Source organism: Diabrotica undecimpunctata, chromosome 2 (genome assembly GCF_040954645.1).
Source record: "Diabrotica undecimpunctata isolate CICGRU chromosome 2, icDiaUnde3, whole genome shotgun sequence".
NCBI classification, from domain to species: Eukaryota; Metazoa; Arthropoda; class Insecta; order Coleoptera; family Chrysomelidae; genus Diabrotica; species Diabrotica undecimpunctata.
In genome coordinates, this window is record NC_092804.1 from 159,328,140 (window position 1) to 159,345,916 (window position 17,777).

Sequence of the window (17,777 nt, forward strand, 5' to 3'; positions counted from 1 at the left end):
TAAAATGACTATCTACAAAGTAATTGTAGAGCCCATTCTTACATATGGAGCAGAATGTTAACAAATGACAGTAAAAGGAAAGAAAAAAGTTGACACGGTTGAAATGGACTACCTGAGAAGAGCTTGCCGTATATCAGGAGTAGAACGTATACCTAATTCTAAAATTAGAAGAAAAACAGATAGAGTACATACAACTTCCGAAAGAATAGAAACTAGACAACTAATATAGTATGGACACGTACAGAGGATGGACGACAACAGATGGCCAAAAAGAGATATGAAATACAATCCAAGTAATAGAAGGAAACGAGGAAGACCAGCCAAGTCTTGGATACAAGGTGTTATGGAAACCATGAAAGACAGAGCCATTGATGAAGACACCTGGAGAGATAGAAAAAGATGGCGATCGAAATGCGGGAAGCGGCAGAAGCTGTAGGATCCCCGCTTATATATATATATATATATATATATATATATATATATATATATATATATATATATATATATATATTAATCTACAGTGAAGTCGCAAAAGAAAAGAAAGAAACAAACGGGGCCAAAGAAGTTATAGCCTTACTAATACAACAAAGACACCAAAATCACGTCAAAGAGTGTTAATACATATCGTAAAGGATTGTTACACCAAAGATAAGAATGAAGAAGGAAGACCTGAACATCATAGGAGTATACGCCCCAGAAAATAAAAAGTCTTAAACAATAAGGGAAAAGTTTTATGATAAATTACTAGTAGTAGATCAAGTCAGGGGGAAGATGATAATATTGGGGGATTTTAATGCTCGAATAAACGACCAAGTAATACTCGAAATTAAGCAAAACACAATGAGAATGTTAAAAACAAAAATAGAGAATTGATGATAAACTTTTGCACGCATAGGGAACTTTTTTTGACCACAAAGACCAACACAAATATACATTCAATAACACCTGTGGACAAAGGTCCCTGATAGATTATGTTATAACCAACAGAGGTATGCATCCATAAAAAATAATTGACGTAAGATACCTCAACTCATCAGATGTAAGTAGCAACTACAGCCTAGTATTATGTAAAATGTTAATTTCCCCAAAAAAGACAAAATGCATGGTTATAATAGCAAATTTACCAAGATGTAAATTAAAGTTGGTCAGATATTTGAACAAGTTATGGAGTTTAAATATATAGGCATCAAATTATACAGCTGAAGAAAGATCATAGCAGAAGTAAAAGATTAAGTGAATAGAGCAAACAGAGCCACAGGTTGCCTGATGAAACTATATGGAGAAATAAAAATATCAACAAAAAAAAAAAGGATGTACAAAACAGTCATCAGACCAATAATGAGATACGCGGCAGAAACACGACCTGATACAGAGATGACAGAAAGGATGTTACAAATAGCAGAGATGAAAACACTTTTCATCACGTTTCATCACTTTTTTAATGAGAAAAATTTATAGTAACACTATGGGACAGTGCTATAAGTAGGAAGAAGATGATCAGTAGGAAGACCACGTCAACAATGGTGGAAAACAGACAGAGTCACGTCTACATAAAAAGAAAAATTTTAACAGCCAAGATATTCCACTTTCTAGTGGAAAGTTTAACAAAAAAATTAATCGTATACCGTCTGGACCTGAAGCGGAATTTTTAGTTGACATTAGGAAATCGCTAATTTCTTGCACTGTAATAGGTATATTTAGTATATTATACAGGTGAGAGTAGTACTTTAACTTTGTTTTTTCTGCGTTTTGTTTCTCAAGCTTAAAGTTCTGTGAATAGTTATCGTTACTTGAATCCAACTTAAATTTACTGGCAAATAGCTCAGCAATTTTATTTCGGTCGCTTGTAATTTACTGATTTTAACGAATTTGCTATCCTTCTAGAGTAAAATTGTGTTACTTATCCATATTATATTATCGGTCTTTACTTTTAGTATTTAAAATCAAATATTGATCTCACATTGTTTATTTATTATTTATAAGTAAAAAATGACGTTTAATCTCTTGCATTTTTTTAGTAGTTATTTCATACCTGTATGAAATGAGTGTCATAAAAAAATCGTTAGTTCCCTGGTCTATATAGCATTTCTTTGGCTTTTTTTCTTTTCACCAAATAAAACAACCGATTTTATTTCAAATGTTTTACTGAAACGAATTTTGGTACGATCATTTTCTAATATTGGAAATAAAGCAAAAACTCACCTCGTTATTTGTGTAGGCAGGAATAATGGGACCATCGTTGGCTTCCCACTTGTTGGCAATTCGAATTGTTTCCGCAGTTTTTTCTTGTACTGATTTATTTTCATCTAAAAGCGTCAGTTCGTAAAATTCTTGTATATCTGAAATAAAATGTTTCAGTTATTCAAATGCAGAATTCAGTACAAATACACAAAATTAAAATAGCACAAACACAAAAAATAAGTATTGCATATGAAATACAAAACAGATTTTTTTTTATTTAAATTAACGTGCATGTGACATCTATGGTCATTAGCACGAGTTACGATTTACATGGTAATATCATATTAATTACAAAATAATGTAGTTTACATTAACATTTAACATAAAGTAGTAGTTTACAAAAACATTTAACATAAAGAGAAAATAATAAAAACTTATAACATTTACATTTTGTTGAGCAGTTGACTTTTCTCGAGGAATTTGATAACCTTGTTGATTTGGTCTGTGCTGTTTAGGACCTCTTTGAAGTTAGTACTGATATCGAGCTGTTGGCGTATTTTGGCATAAAAAGGGCATTCGATAAGTATATGCCTGATTCGGAGAGTCGTATTGTAGTGCTGACAGTTTGGTTGTGGAGATGATGTCATCAAGTAGCCATGAGTTAGACGGGTATGACCTATACGCAATCTCCGTATGATTGCCATATTTTTCGAGACAAACTAGGATAGGTAAGTAGGTTCACTGAGGGTTTAATTTCATGCAGCGCTGAAGTAACATTATTCCAGTGAATCAAAACAGAATTAAAATAGCTGTACAAGGCTAACATATTTAGTTAGAGAGTGAAAAAGATATTATTTTCTGTAATAACTTCTCTCACTCAAATCAACAAAATCTTTTATAATGCAAAAATACGTGCAGGCTAGGCCAAGGTCTCTCAAACACAGAGTCACAATTGATTAGCTGCAGTTAGCTGGCCTGCGTCTGGGAAGGAAAGAGGCAATGCTTGGAAACGCTCGGTTGTCAAATGCGCGTTATTGTCACATTGAACGGCTCATATTCCATATTCAAGCATTCGATTTCAAATTTATGTGTAAAGTCAGATGTTACAGTTGTTTGTTTTAATTTTCTAAACATTATGGTTAATTTAGAATTTTAGAAAGACTACCTAAATTTAATTTAATTTTTGACTTATCTCGCGTCCCCTGACATGTCCTCACGCCTCCCAGGGGGCCCGTCTTTTCAATTTGGGAAACACTGCTCTAGTGACTTGTCCACGAATTTAAAATTGCTTGCTTGGATCCTCAGGCTCCGCGCTGGTCTACGTCCAGTCCAGAAAGTTGTTGCTCAAGTGTTTGGGCCCTATTTGCCCGGGTTTTTTGTGTGTTCTATATATTTTTTTGTTTAGCTTTGGCCGGATTTTTATGTTTTTATAAGTATTTTTGTTGGCCCAGGCCGTTTTTTAATGTTTTTTTATTATTTTTATTGTAGGTTTTCTTTGTGAGGGTCCTATTAATGTCAATTGGTTCTCGCCCCTTGGAGCCCATATAGCGCGGCGATTAGCAGTGTTTATTGACTTGTATGAAAATTATATTTATTCTTATAAAGGTGATGACACAAAATATGTAGTACCTATTGTTATCAATAAATTTATTTAAAGCAGTTTTTGGATACCTTTACAACGAGTGCCATGGGGCAATTTAGTTAGTTCCCTGTTTAATTTAATTTTCCACAATTTGTGTTTTTTTATGTATGAACTTATGAATATATTGATTTTACACGTGAAATTGACATGAACTAAAAATACCTACATATTACCTTTTTTTAAAAGATAGACATAGACATATTCAAACACCCATAAAAAATATACGTTTAAATTTGCTTTTATCCTTATATTGCGAAGAAATTTAATAAAAAATACAATCTAAATATAAAAATGCCGACACAAACAGCCAAAGAGTACCTAACTTCCACATTTTTCTTGCCCTATTTCACTCCCCATATTACCAAAGAAATATTTGCGAGGTCGTTTTACTCCCTCGGTATTTCTAATTCATTTTAAAAAAGAGCGGCCCTATTGTCACAACCTCCAGTTTTATGAACCATTTTAAGAATTTAGATCCTTCGTGAAAAGAGGGTACCTTAATAAAAAAGAAGTAAGTTTATATTGTAAATTATCAGGGTCCTTAATTTGTTAGTCTGATTTTTATATTTATGATGTAAGCTTTATGATACATGACGATTTATACGGTAAAAAGGCAGATAAGAATGTCGAACTATGAGTTTTTTATGGATTATAAGTTACAAAATAAAACGTAATAACAACAGTATTAAATTATTAAAAAAACATAGATAAATTAAACTAAAGGGATTTAACACGTCGACTGAAGTATTTAACACGGCACTGACAAACTCAAATATTAAGGATTCATACTCTCAAAAACTGGAACCACCGAGCAAGAGATAACCAGCAGATTAGCACAGACAAGATCATGTACTAAACAAATGAACGGGATACTGTGGGATAGACAGATTACCAGAAATAAAAAGAAGAGAATTTATAGCACCTTGGTACGCAGTATAATGACCTATGGAGCAGAGAAATGGGTAATAAATAAACGAAACAGGTCCAAAATTACAGCAATTGAAATGGAGTTCATGAGAAGAAGCTGCAGAGTGACGAAAATGACGAAAAACGTTTAATTTGGTATGGACATGTGAAAAGAATTGATCATACAAGGTGGATAGCAAAGATTTCGGATTGGAGCGCAATAGGAAGGAGCGAAATAGGTAGACCCCGAAGATCATGGAGGGATAAAGTGGACGAGGCCATGGAAAGACGAGACCTTAGAGATGGAGAATGGTAGAACAGAAAGGACTGGAGACGTTGGCTGAAAAAAGGAAGGCGACGACAGCTGTAAAAATCCTTATATAGATAGATAGAACTGAAGTATTTGTAGCAATCTACTTGCTCCAAAGGTATTTTCCTATGGAAACTTTTATAACAATTCAACACTAGCAAATTCCAAGGATGATCTACACCACATAAAAAGAAATATTTTACTATTTTATTTGAAAGTTTCTCAGAATAAAAAATATTTGAAGGGTACAGGTGAAAAGACAAATAGGTCAAAAACCTATATTTTACAGGAGAAAGAAAGTAACATTTGAAACGATAAAAATCCTATGCTTTTTTACATTTTTCGCTGAACATTTTTATATAATTAGTTCGATATGTATATATATAATCCTAATCCCATTTACCCTAAGGTGTCGGGTGTAATATCTTTAGCTAGTTGTATGTACGATTTTTCTCCACTGCTTTTTATTATTTGCTTGGTTTCTGGCTTGTTCTTTGCTGATTTCTCGTGTCTCTAGAATTAAGGCTACATTATCATCCCATGTCTTCATTGGCCTGTTCCTTGGTCTCTTGGTTTGTTTTCTGGCTGTCCATACTTTTTTATTTGGTCTTTCTTAATTCATTTTAACCACGTGTCCATACCATCTCACTTAGGCCACTTCAATTTTCTTAATAATTGGTTGGACATTAAGATGTTCTCTTACTGCCTCGTCTCTAATCCTCTCTAACCTGGTTATACCCATTATTCTTCTAAGAAACTTTAATTCTATGCACTGTATTTTTGATTTTAGTTTATCAGTAAGCGTCCAACTTTCACTACCAAAATTTAAAATCGGTACAAATACCGTCTTCTATATGGTTACTTGGGCTTTTTGTAATACTTATTTTTTCGACAAAAACTTACTTTTAATTGCGTGGTACATACGAGCAGCACGTTCTATTCTAAGATTAATCCATTATAAATGAAATAATAATGGATTAATATTTCGTTACCAAATGCTCATCTTAAATTTGTTTTGTAATTCTGATTTTAAAAAAAAATTTTCAAAATTTGTTATATAAAAATTATTTCAATTATTTTCATTGTCACACTTAAATTTTAAAGTTAAATTTAATTCATCTAGTAATTGTTAAAAGTATGCCAATATTAAACATATTAGCTTACATTTTCATTTTCATTTAATTGTTTAACTACTAAGGTTTGTTGGCTTTAAAAACTAGTTAACTTTAGAAATAGAAGAACTGTCACATTTTAACCTAAATAAGCTTGTCAAATTTACCTTTTAAAATACTAGTAGACAACAAAAAAACTCACTTTTACCAGTTCCTCTCCTATCAAGTAATGTAGTGCCAATAAGCCCCCTTTTTTAAAGTTTTATGTCTGTTTTGTCTTTTTAATTGTGTTCTGTTCGTCCCTAATTGTGTTTTAGTTTTATAATTTTAACATTTGACATCCCAATTCTTTGCCTAACAGAAGTTAAATGCTTTTATCCAAAAGTTGATAATTACAAGTCAAAAGAAATTTGAAGTACACAAAATAGTACAACTACTTTGATTCATTGTCATATAACTATTGTCATATAACTGTCTGCTTTCTATAAAAAAATTTCAATAATTTAACACACATTTCAAAAATATATCTCTTTAATAAATATAAATAACTTTAATAATTTAAATAATATAAAACATCACTCTTTCATTCAACAAACAATAACATATGCCTTACTCCTATATCATCTGTTAACATCTATCCCCTCAACAAACTTCCTCCTTAATTGTCAGACAGTTACAACATTGACCGAAAATCACCCATTATCAGCAATACGGGATAGTTTGAACTATGTATCACCAATCATTATATAAAAACTCTTGTACCGGCATGTAAGTAGTATTTTGTTTATTTCTAATTTATTACAATTCAATAAATTATCTCTTACCAATTTGTGGGTTGTTATTTTGTCTGCTAAAGCAATTTTATGCATATTAATAAACACAGATTAATAAACACCAAAACGAATTTTGCTACACTACTCTTAAAGAAATCTTAAGTGGCTATTCAGATTATATTGTGATCTATACAGACGGGTCAAAATCACCAACATGTATAACCAGTGCTTACTTTGTACCAAAAATGAAGATTAAAAAATCATTTATTTTAAATAATCAATCCAGCATTTTTTCTGCTGAAGCATGTGCTATATACAAAGCCCTTGAATTGTGCTGTGAAAACCAGTGGAACAAAATTGTCATATGCAGTGATTCACTATCAGTATTACACTCCTTGCAAAACTTTAAATTCACAATAAATAGCAATATATTCATATTAGACATTTTTTAACAGTTACTAAAACTATCAGATCCATATGTTACTAAATTTCTATGGGTTAAGGGACACTCAGATACTGTTGGCAATACTATTGCTAATTCTATAGCTAAAAATCCATTACAGCATCCACATATGGTGATAGAAGAATTTAACACATGTGACCTACTTGCCTATATCAAACAACATATTAAATTTAAATGGGACAGACAATGGATTCAGTTTGGTGAAAGCAGGGGCACTAATATATACAAATTACAACCAACAGTAGATGTAAAACAATTTTACAAAGATGTCACACTAAGCAGAAACACAGTGTCAACTGTCTTAAGATTAAAAGTAGATCATGGATGTTTTCCGAAACATCTACACAAAATAGGAGTTATCCCAACAGACCGATGTCAGTGTGGAACTAGTATAGCTGATTTAAATCACATATTCTTCAACTGCCCACTACATCGTAAAACAAGCACCATTAAACGTAAATCTTCTATTAAGTGAAGACAATATAAAAATCTTTAAAATAATTATGATATTTCTTGTAAAAATTAAATTAAAGGTATGAGTGTAAAATTGATCGTATGCGTGAACATTTCCTTTGTATGTTTACCATATGTTGCCCACCTACCTAACCGTGGTTTATGTCTTGTTTGTTACAATAAAACCGCTCTGATGAATCCCTGAGCGTGAAAAGTGTCCTCCTTGTACAATCCTGTATGAATGAATACTAATATTTATATGTAATTACGTGGCTAAAGGTTTAAAGCCAAAGCCATTAAAAAAAAAAATAAACACAGACATGTAATATTGGCATAATTACTATAACTTTTTTGATCTATATCTCTATAAGACAGCACCTTAATATGGGCTTTTTATAATTTCAGCATTTAATTAACTTTGTACCACATGACCTGAGGATGCTTTGCATTTTAGAAAGCGAAACCGGTCGTTTCGGGTAGTAAAATTAAATTGATTGTAAGTCTAATTTATTTCTTTTACCTATTTGAAACGGACTCATACAAGCAACACATTCATGATTAGATAAAGTATACTTTAAATCAGTAACAGTACTACTCTAATGACAGTAATTCTTTAGAAAGATGCCATTATCTTAAGGAAATCGTTTTTATCATTAAAAATTACTACTCCAGTTTTATGATGTACGGACCATTATATACATCGTAACTAAATTAATTAAATAGCACAGTTTTAAAAATAAGATTTTATGGTTGCTTATATATTAGTACTATAAAGTTGCTGTGAAATGTTTACAACGAGCTATTACGATTTGTGTTACTATTAAAATTAACCATGTTCTAGTAATTAACGAACGGAAGAAATATAAGTAACTTTAAGATCCGTTCGAAATGTATTTGGAACACACGGATATCACATCGGTCTGAATTTAAAAAACTCCCGATTACTCTCTAGAACCTTGAAATGGAATAAATTTAGGCACTTAACAACCTTAAAAATAATAATTTACATATGAGTTTTCAAGACTCGTAAATGTGTATGACCAAAAAACCTAAAAAATGTATTGCAAAGCAAAAAAAGTGACTTTTGGAATTTGTTTAAAAAATTGTTTAAACAATTTTAGCCCAAAAATTTCGCCCGACTCTCTGCAGATTTGTTTAAAGGGAGCATTTTTAAACAGTAATCTCCAAAGAAACCAAATCAAAAATATCTTTTCTACGGAAACGGCCTTAAAACTTGGTCTAAATTTGAAGTGCGCAGGTTTGTTTTGAATCTTTCATTGCTGTTTTAAATATTTTTTAGCTAGCATCTGGCTTGAACCACGAATCTAGTATACGGTACATAAATTTTTCAGCTGGACATAGGTAATATACATTGAGGTAAGTGTGGCAACTGCGCTTTCTCGAGTCTATGCCAATACCTTACCTCACTAAAGCCTAGTTCGCACTATGCTAGTATTTTAGTCAAGTAGCCAGTAATTTATTAACTAAATACATACTACTGCCCAAAAATCGTTCGCATTTGTTCAAGTACAGTCCACAAGTGAGTTGCATTTTGCAAGATAAACTGCCTACTACGCAATAAAGTGAATAAACTGATTAAGGTAATCGTAACGGCTAGTTTAGAAGAGATGGGTGAAGAATATTGTATTATAATTATTAGAAAGAAGCTGTTGATACAAAAATGGATCGATAAAAGAGCTAAACTAGTTGCTACCAAATTGTCTTAAGCTAGTTCTCTCTAAAGAAATTAGCATTAAAAGATCAGAAATAATAATCAGATGCTATTTTGGGCTTAATCTCCTTTTTAAATCTACAGTTATATCAAGAAATACAAAAGTAAAACTCTACAAAACAATAATACGCCCAGTCCTAACATATGGTTCAGAAACCTGGACTTTAACAAAAAGCAATGAAAACATGTTAGGATGTTTCGAAAGAAAAATACTAAAAAATGGTGTCTGGAGAAGACGATACAACTTCGAACTCTATAGGATATACCAGGAACCAGATATCGTAAAATACATAAAGATAGGACGTCTGAGGTGGGTAGGCCATGTAATGCGGATGGAGCAAACCGACCCAGCTAGAAAAACGCTACTTGATAGACCTATTGGTCAAAGAAGAAGAGGAAGACCCAGAACAAGATTCCTAGATAACATAGACCAAGATATGAGAAATATGGAAATACGTGCTTGGCGGAGGAAGGCGATGGATAGGGACGACTGGAGAAAAATTCTTGGGGAGGCTAGGACCCACACAGGGTTGTAAAGCCAAAATGATGATGAGATCAGAAATAATAGTCCCAAATAATAGTTCGATACTTAGAATGTCTTTAACTCTTTGTGGATATCCTTTTTTTGTTTATATTAAATGGTGAATAATTTGTTTTTAGGACATATTAAGGCAAAAGATAGACAAATCAAAGGTTTTTTTATATTTCATTTTTATAATTATTATAAAAAAATGGTGATACCATGTGGAACCACTAGACTTCAAACGAAAAAATTATTTATTGTGAAATGGATTGAAACAATTATTTTTTTTCATATAGACATAAACCTACTTTTGTTGCGGGTACAAAAACGTAAAGTTGCCTTGTTACTGCAGTATGTATAATGTACTTTGAATCCATGCTGAGGCATATGGGCTGCTTTGTCAGTTTATATTTCTAGAAGAACTTTTTTAACCTGTTACTGGTGCTTGGTTTGTCCACGGTTCTTCTGTCAAATTTTGACATTTGGAGGTCTACTGCAATCAAACCGGTGGCCACAGCAATTTTATATTTTTCCAAAGACATCCTCGTACTAGTTGCTGATTGTTTGAAAATTATATATGAGTTTATTACTGTTAGGTCAACAAAATGAAAAAAAAATTCTATGCCATCACTTTTTTGGTTTTCTATCTAATTCGTAGCAAGATACTAACATATCGGACTTATCTACGAAGCCCATATATTTATTGTAATCTTGTACTAAGTATTTGCAATTAATTTCTACTGATGTCCCATCCTTTTCTTTCTTCTTCACAGTGACATTTCCTTCAGGTTTGTGAAAATTGCTTGGAAAATAATTGGATTTTTAATCCATCCACTAGCTAACACGCTGTTTTCACTCATTCTCCAGTTTGAGTCACCCTTTTCTATTTTTTTATTTGTTTTAAGTTTATTTGGAAAACTTTTTCTATCTTTTTGACTTGTTCCACATGCGTAAATTTTGTCTTTTATCAAATCGGGTTGTAATGCAACAAAATTAAAATAGTTTTAAAAATAAACTTTATAATTTTTTCCAACTAAATCTCTTGTAATATCTTGTATTACTCTTGCGCTGAGGTTTTGCTCTCCTACATCTTCTACTTTTCCGGTGTATACCTGAAATTGTAAAACATATCCTGACTGATCAGCACGTACCCATACCTAATATCCCCTTTTTATGAGCTTCATCGGCATATAATTCGTTCCTTGAACCTTATCATTGATTCGTCTATTGATTGACTGCTAAGATAAAATGAGCTTTTATAAGTGGTTGAAAGTCCCTCCAGCAATGGCCACACTTTGTAGAGTTTATCATAAATGCCATTACCTTTCTTAGGTTGTTATCAATTGTCATTTATGTGAAGCAACCATCTAAATCTGTCAAGTGACATACATGAAGAAATAAATTGATTTTTGATAACAACATTTGCAGACCAGAAATCTCTATAATTGGACACCCGTCAAAAGGTTTATTCCCAAAAACCACTATATTTTGTCATCTGTTGTGTTAGTGTTGTTTTTTTTTGACTATATATAAATTAGTTTGGGAAATAAGTGTATTTCATCAGGTTCTCACTAAACAAATAAAGGAAGAAATCAAGAAATTTAAAGTATCAGGAACAAAGACATTGCATGGTTATAACAGCAAATTTACTAAGATGTACATTGGAGCTGGAAGGTCAGATATTAGAACAAGTGATGGAGTTTAAATATCTAGGCATCAAGTGGAAGATCAAGTGAATAGAGCAAACAGAACCGCAGGCTGCCTAAACGAAACAATATGGAGAAATAAAAATATCGGGAAAGAAACGAAAGGCAGAATTTACAAAACAGTCATCAGACCAATAATGACATTGCGACAAAAACAAGACCTGACACAGAGAGAACGAAAAGAATGTTAGAAACAGCAGAGATGAAAACACTTAGAAAAATTGATGGTAAGATACTATGGGGCAGAGTTAGAAGTACAGATATACGACATAGATGCAAGGTGGAGAACTTCAAAAACTGGGTAAGAAATAGAAGAGTAGAACGGAACGATCGTATAAGCCGAATGACAACAAATAGAGTACTAAAGACAGCAAGAGACGGTTCCTCAATAGGAAGACGATCAGTAGGAAGACCACGCAAACGATGGAATGACAACTTACTAGAGGCACATTGAAAAACAGAGTCATGTCTATATAAAAAGAAAAAGAAGAAGAAGGAACATTTGGTTCAACGTTTTCTGAGAAAGGACGGAGTTGAGGGGCATTATTTGGGGTCGGTGGTCCATTTTAACTCATCAAGAATAGCAACTGATACCACGTCTTCACCACAAATGTCATGCGCACCGTCTTTATTGTATAAAATATCGTTTTGTTCATCTAAAACAGCTGACTTTAAAGTTATGTCGATATCTTCATCCTCGTTTTAATCAAAGTCGGATACGTCAGATCCATCCGATGGGATATCTGTTAGTAAAGCGTAAACGTCATTACTTGTTATTTTACTCAAATCAAGACGTCTTTTTATTTTGAAATTCTGTAACAAAACATACCTTTTAGTTACTGACCGGCCTAGTGGCACCTATTGGAACCACCAATCAAAATAACAAAATTCATTTAGTTATCTACGCAGATCATAAATACTCAATACGGTAATACATAAATACGTTTATTTATTAACAAATTCACATAATACATACCTTTTATCGGTAGAAAAATTTTTTTTATTTACAATAAATAAACTCACTGTCATTCACTTATGAGCGCGCCAAATGTATTATGTACACTATGCATAACTGCTGCTGGAATTTTGTAATCGCGTGGGAAGTGAAATACACGACATATACATTGCATTCCGTCTGGTGATCCCAGCGTACGATTACTCGGGCAGTAGGAAGACATTTGTTTAAAGGTGGTTTCTCCATGGAGCCACTAAGCCGTAAAGGGTTAAGAAGTGCAATTTCTGCAATAACAAAATTACAAGCAGGTCTATACTTTTTTTAATTGTCATACAAATTTTAAAGTTGTTTCTTCACACCAGCGAAAAGCATTTTTGATGCAACTAATGAACTTAACTAAATCGACTGGTTCGGACTTGTTTAGCAGGTGAACCAGTGAGCACCAACGCATGGTGGGAGGTGCTACTCGCCCGAAAAATATAAAATAAAATGGATCGACTCGACTAAAAGGCTAAGTAATCTACTCGACTAAATGTTTGTTGTTCAGACACGTTTAGCTACTAAATTACTCGATACTCGAAACTAAAATACTAGCATAGTGCGAACTAGGCATAAAGCCTAGTTCGCACTATGCTAGTATTTTAGTCAAGTAGCGAGTAATTTAGTAACTAAAATACACACTACTGCTCAAAAATCGTTCGCACTTGTTCTAGTACAGTTCATAAGTAGGTTGGGTTTTGCAAGATGAACAGCCCATAACGCAATAAAGTAAATAAACTGATTAAGCTAATCGTAACGGCTGTTTTAGAAGAGATGGTTGAGGATGTGTGTGATTAATAAATAGAAGCTATGGATACGAAATTGGATCGATAAAAGAGATAAACTAGGAGTTACCAATTGTCTTCTAAAATAAATTCGCAAAGAATACTTCGATATTTTTAGAATGTCTAAAAGTTGTGTAAATTTTCTGATAATGGAGAAACACTCTCAAATACAGCGGAAAGATACTCTTTTATAAAGTGATATTCCTATAATAACAAAATTACAATCAGTTCTATACTTGCTTAATATTCCACAAGCATTTATGTTTAAAATATTTGAACACGAATTTTAGTTGTTTCTCCGCACCAGCGAAACTAAATTTTTTGCGACAACTAATGAACTTGACTAATTCAACTGGTTCGGACTTGTTTAGCCGGTAAACCGGCTTACTAATCTACTCGACTAAATTTTTGTTGTTCAGACATGTTTATTTCTCATGTTACATTACTCGCTACTCGATTAAAATACTAGCATAGTCCGAACTAGGCTTAAGCGATAGCCTACAATGTGATTGATAACTCGATAATTGGCCTGATAAAAATCTGAAATTTTACTGTTGATAATTAAAGACAGTGTCTGCGTTTTGTGTATATCTACTTCGTAAGTAAATTATTAAGTTAATTATAATGTAAATTTTTTAAAAGTTATTTAACCAACAAGTGTATTAATAAGGGCGATTAACAATTGAGACATATTAACGCGCGAGCGAAGCGAGTGCGTTAATGTTCGAGATTGTTAATCGCCATTTTAATTCACGAGTTCGTTACAAAACTTTTTCGTCGACCGTACTTTTCAGAAATAAAAATATCTTAGTTTAAATTTTTATTTACTTAACGATAAATAATGACATACAATTACAGACAGTACTTACAGCGGCTACTTCATTTTAAATAATTTTTTATTGGGAATATAAATAGGTATGTTTGGTTGCCTACACCACAGGTAACTGCCAATCACAGAGCATTAAATGTGGTTAAATTAATTTATACAAGCAATGTATGTTGTATTGTCTATAATGAAATCGTTCATTAATAGAAAATCATTCATTAATAGGGGTCATTAATCAATGATTTTGAGGGTGTTAAAATTAATCATAAATGGATGGTCGACGGAAAAAGTAAATTATTTATAAATAAGAGTCAGCCTTTTTATTAATGACATTTTTTGACTAAAAATTTTATAATTGTTCTTTCCATCTCAAAGTTTATATACTAGTAAATGCCAAATTTATTATAAAATTGTCACTGATGCCATAGTTTTTAGAACAATTTTTCTAAATGAATTGTTTCCTTGAGTCTATATAATTTTGGAATAATATTTTTTCGTTTTTCGGTGGGCATAGCCCACAATAAAATTTTCGAAGGCTTTTAACCGCATTGCAATAACTTACAAATAGAGCGCAATTGCCACACTTACCTCAATGTATATTACCTATGTCCAGCTGAAAGATTTGCGTACTGTACAAGGTCGTTGCCAGCTCAAGTAATTTAGCAGTTTATCCCTTAAAATTTACACTGTTCACGTATTTAGCTAAAACTTACTACACAATTGCATTGTCATTTGCAATTTCAAGATTAATTAATTAAATTAAAATTAAAATTATTTGTCTCCATTTTCATAACTCTATGAGTATATCTGTCAATAAAAGTCTCGATTAAAAACCAACAAATGGTATTAATAATTAATAAATGACATAAATAATTAATTTTTTATTTCAGCAAACACAATTATTATGTTTGACGAAATAAAATATAATTTTGCATTTGTTATTAATTGAGAGTTTAATTGACTGCCATTCATATATTAATTATTATTAACACAAAGCAACTTGTTTCTTTTATATATTCATAAACCTTTATATAAATAAGACTAACAAAGCTATGCCAACGTTGGTAAACATACATTTTGTTTGTACTTAAGTCACAGCCAACATTTCCACCCTCGCCCGCATTTATTCCATTAGCAGCCAGACATAAATTTTCCATTTTCATAAAACGGACATTCGCGCATTCCTTGGGTACTCATGTATATATTATAACAAAATAGAGATGTTGAAACTTCTGCTGCAAAATATTTGTTTTACAATTTTTGTTTGTATTGTATGCATCACAATACAAGCATTAAATAAACATTACAAAGCATATCATTGGTAAATTCTTGTGTGACAATATATTTTAGCAAATAAAGGCACAAATTGCTCCTCTATTTTAAAGTACATTCATTTTTGTTAATTATGTTTCTCCTCTAAGAAGGCTTCACCATCGTGAAAATTTTAACCGTTTTTTATTAAAACAAAGTTTTCGCATCCACCAATAGGTTATTATCGGCGTTACTCAGTAAACAAAGCTTAACAGTAAATTTGGTAAAAAATATTGATTAACCTTAGGTAATTTAATAAGATTTTTACTGGATACTGTTATTCTAATAGAGATGGTAGTAGATGGAGTGTTTGGTAGATTGTTTATTAAACGTTCTCTTTAGTATTTTGGAAACTTGATCACGGTAAAAGACGTAGTACATAGGTCGCACAAGTGGAGTTCACTGCCCGAAAGTAGATATGAGTGTGTGACCTTAGTGTGTCCAACACGTTGGCGCGTTAGAACCGTTTAAATAAATCATGTACTAGCACTAGTTTTTTGCTGTCGTCTATCTGATTTTAGCAACCTTAGTTTAAATTGCGATAGAAACCATTCGTGCTGCCACTGACCAATCACTTTTTGTTTACAAAATGTTTTGAAATCTTTAGATACACATTTAGTAGATATGTTGTTCTCTTAACATGTCCTACACACATCTTGACTTAACCTTTCAACATCGGTCTGACGGCTGGTGTGTGTGTAATAGATGTTACGTCTTGACTCGACAGTTTGGGTAAAGGGGAAGTACTGTTTGGATGTCGCGGTTGTATAACCAAATCGGTCGGCCTGGTCAACGTTTATTTGACGGTCAAAAAGCCTACACACATACCAACCAACGGGCCCAATGTTGTCGGTCACGACAGTTAGGTGGTCTTATTTAGAGATACAGAGACTGAGGCATTTAGTAGTAACGATAATCTTAGACCCTAATTATCGTGGTGATGATGATAATAATGGTGACTTCAGTGACCATCACCCTACTAAAAACGATAGTAGTAATGGGGATGACGTTGTTACTGACCTCGATTTGCAACCAAGAGAGGATATGTGGTGTGATACCACAACAGATATTCCTGATTTTTAGTTTGATAATGCTGGTAGTTATATCCAATTTGTCTTCGAAAATACACCAACTGTAGCCGAATGCTTACAAAAATTCTGGGATGATGATATTATGAACATGATTACCACGTCTATGAGTATCTACGCTGACATTTTAAAGAATACCAAAAGACCACATGCACGAATTTATAGATAAATTTCCATTAAATCAGTAACTAAACCAATACCTAGAGAGGTATTCCTTGCTCTGTGTATCTTACAGAGGCATTCCAAAGGTACTTTAATAGGGAAAAAGTTCTCGAAGGATTCATTGAAACATTTTTGCAAGATGTTCTGAAGAACTTTCAAGGTATTATAGTTGTTCTTACGGACAGATGACTATAAACTACAAAAGGTTACATTACTTTTGACTAGGTTAATATTTAGCTTATAATAAGTTTTACTCTGCTTGTACCACCGATGGTTACGCGCTAAATTTTAAAATATATTATATAACCGAAAAATAACCGAAGCGACTGGTGTATGAAATCTTGAGCAAAAAGAAGTATGGCGTTGAAAAAGTTAAACCTAAGGAAGTAGCTAATTACAACAAGTTTATGTCTATCGTTGGCCGCCATAAGTTGCCATGATTAGTTATTCTTCTTCTCCAAGTGTTAGATGGGATAAAAAAGTAATGTTTCATCTACTAGACATTTCTCTTTTTATTTTACATGAAAAACCCTAGACAAACAGTTATCGTTCCTTCAGTTTCGCAAAGAAACTGAAAAGAATATTTGGAAATTAATAAAGATCAGCATGATAAAGGAAATCTGGTAAAGACTAAACCATTACATGATGGTAAAAGGCGACGACCGGATCAAGAAATAAAAAACAGAAACACTTATTCTGAAATACACTTTCTCGATAAAATAACAAACCCAGTTGTTGGAGTTTCGTATAAATCCCACCATTTAAGATACAAACAATGTGCATTTAAATATATCCGAAAGGAGTCCAAGT

General features: G+C 32.5%; 1 protein-coding gene across 9 annotated transcripts in view; it reads right to left on the bottom strand.

Moving 5' to 3' along the window:
* Positions 1–17,777, bottom strand: part of dlg1 (MAGUK family member discs large 1) — a 1,569,679-nt gene that overhangs the window by 1,335,616 nt on the left and 216,286 nt on the right. For all 9 annotated transcript variants that reach the window (XM_072523856.1, XM_072523863.1, XM_072523859.1 and 6 more), the window contains exon 3: positions 2,203–2,339. In XM_072523856.1, the coding sequence (XP_072379957.1) occupies positions 2,203–2,339 (137 nt within the window). The remainder of the gene's footprint in view (positions 1–2,202; positions 2,340–17,777) is intronic.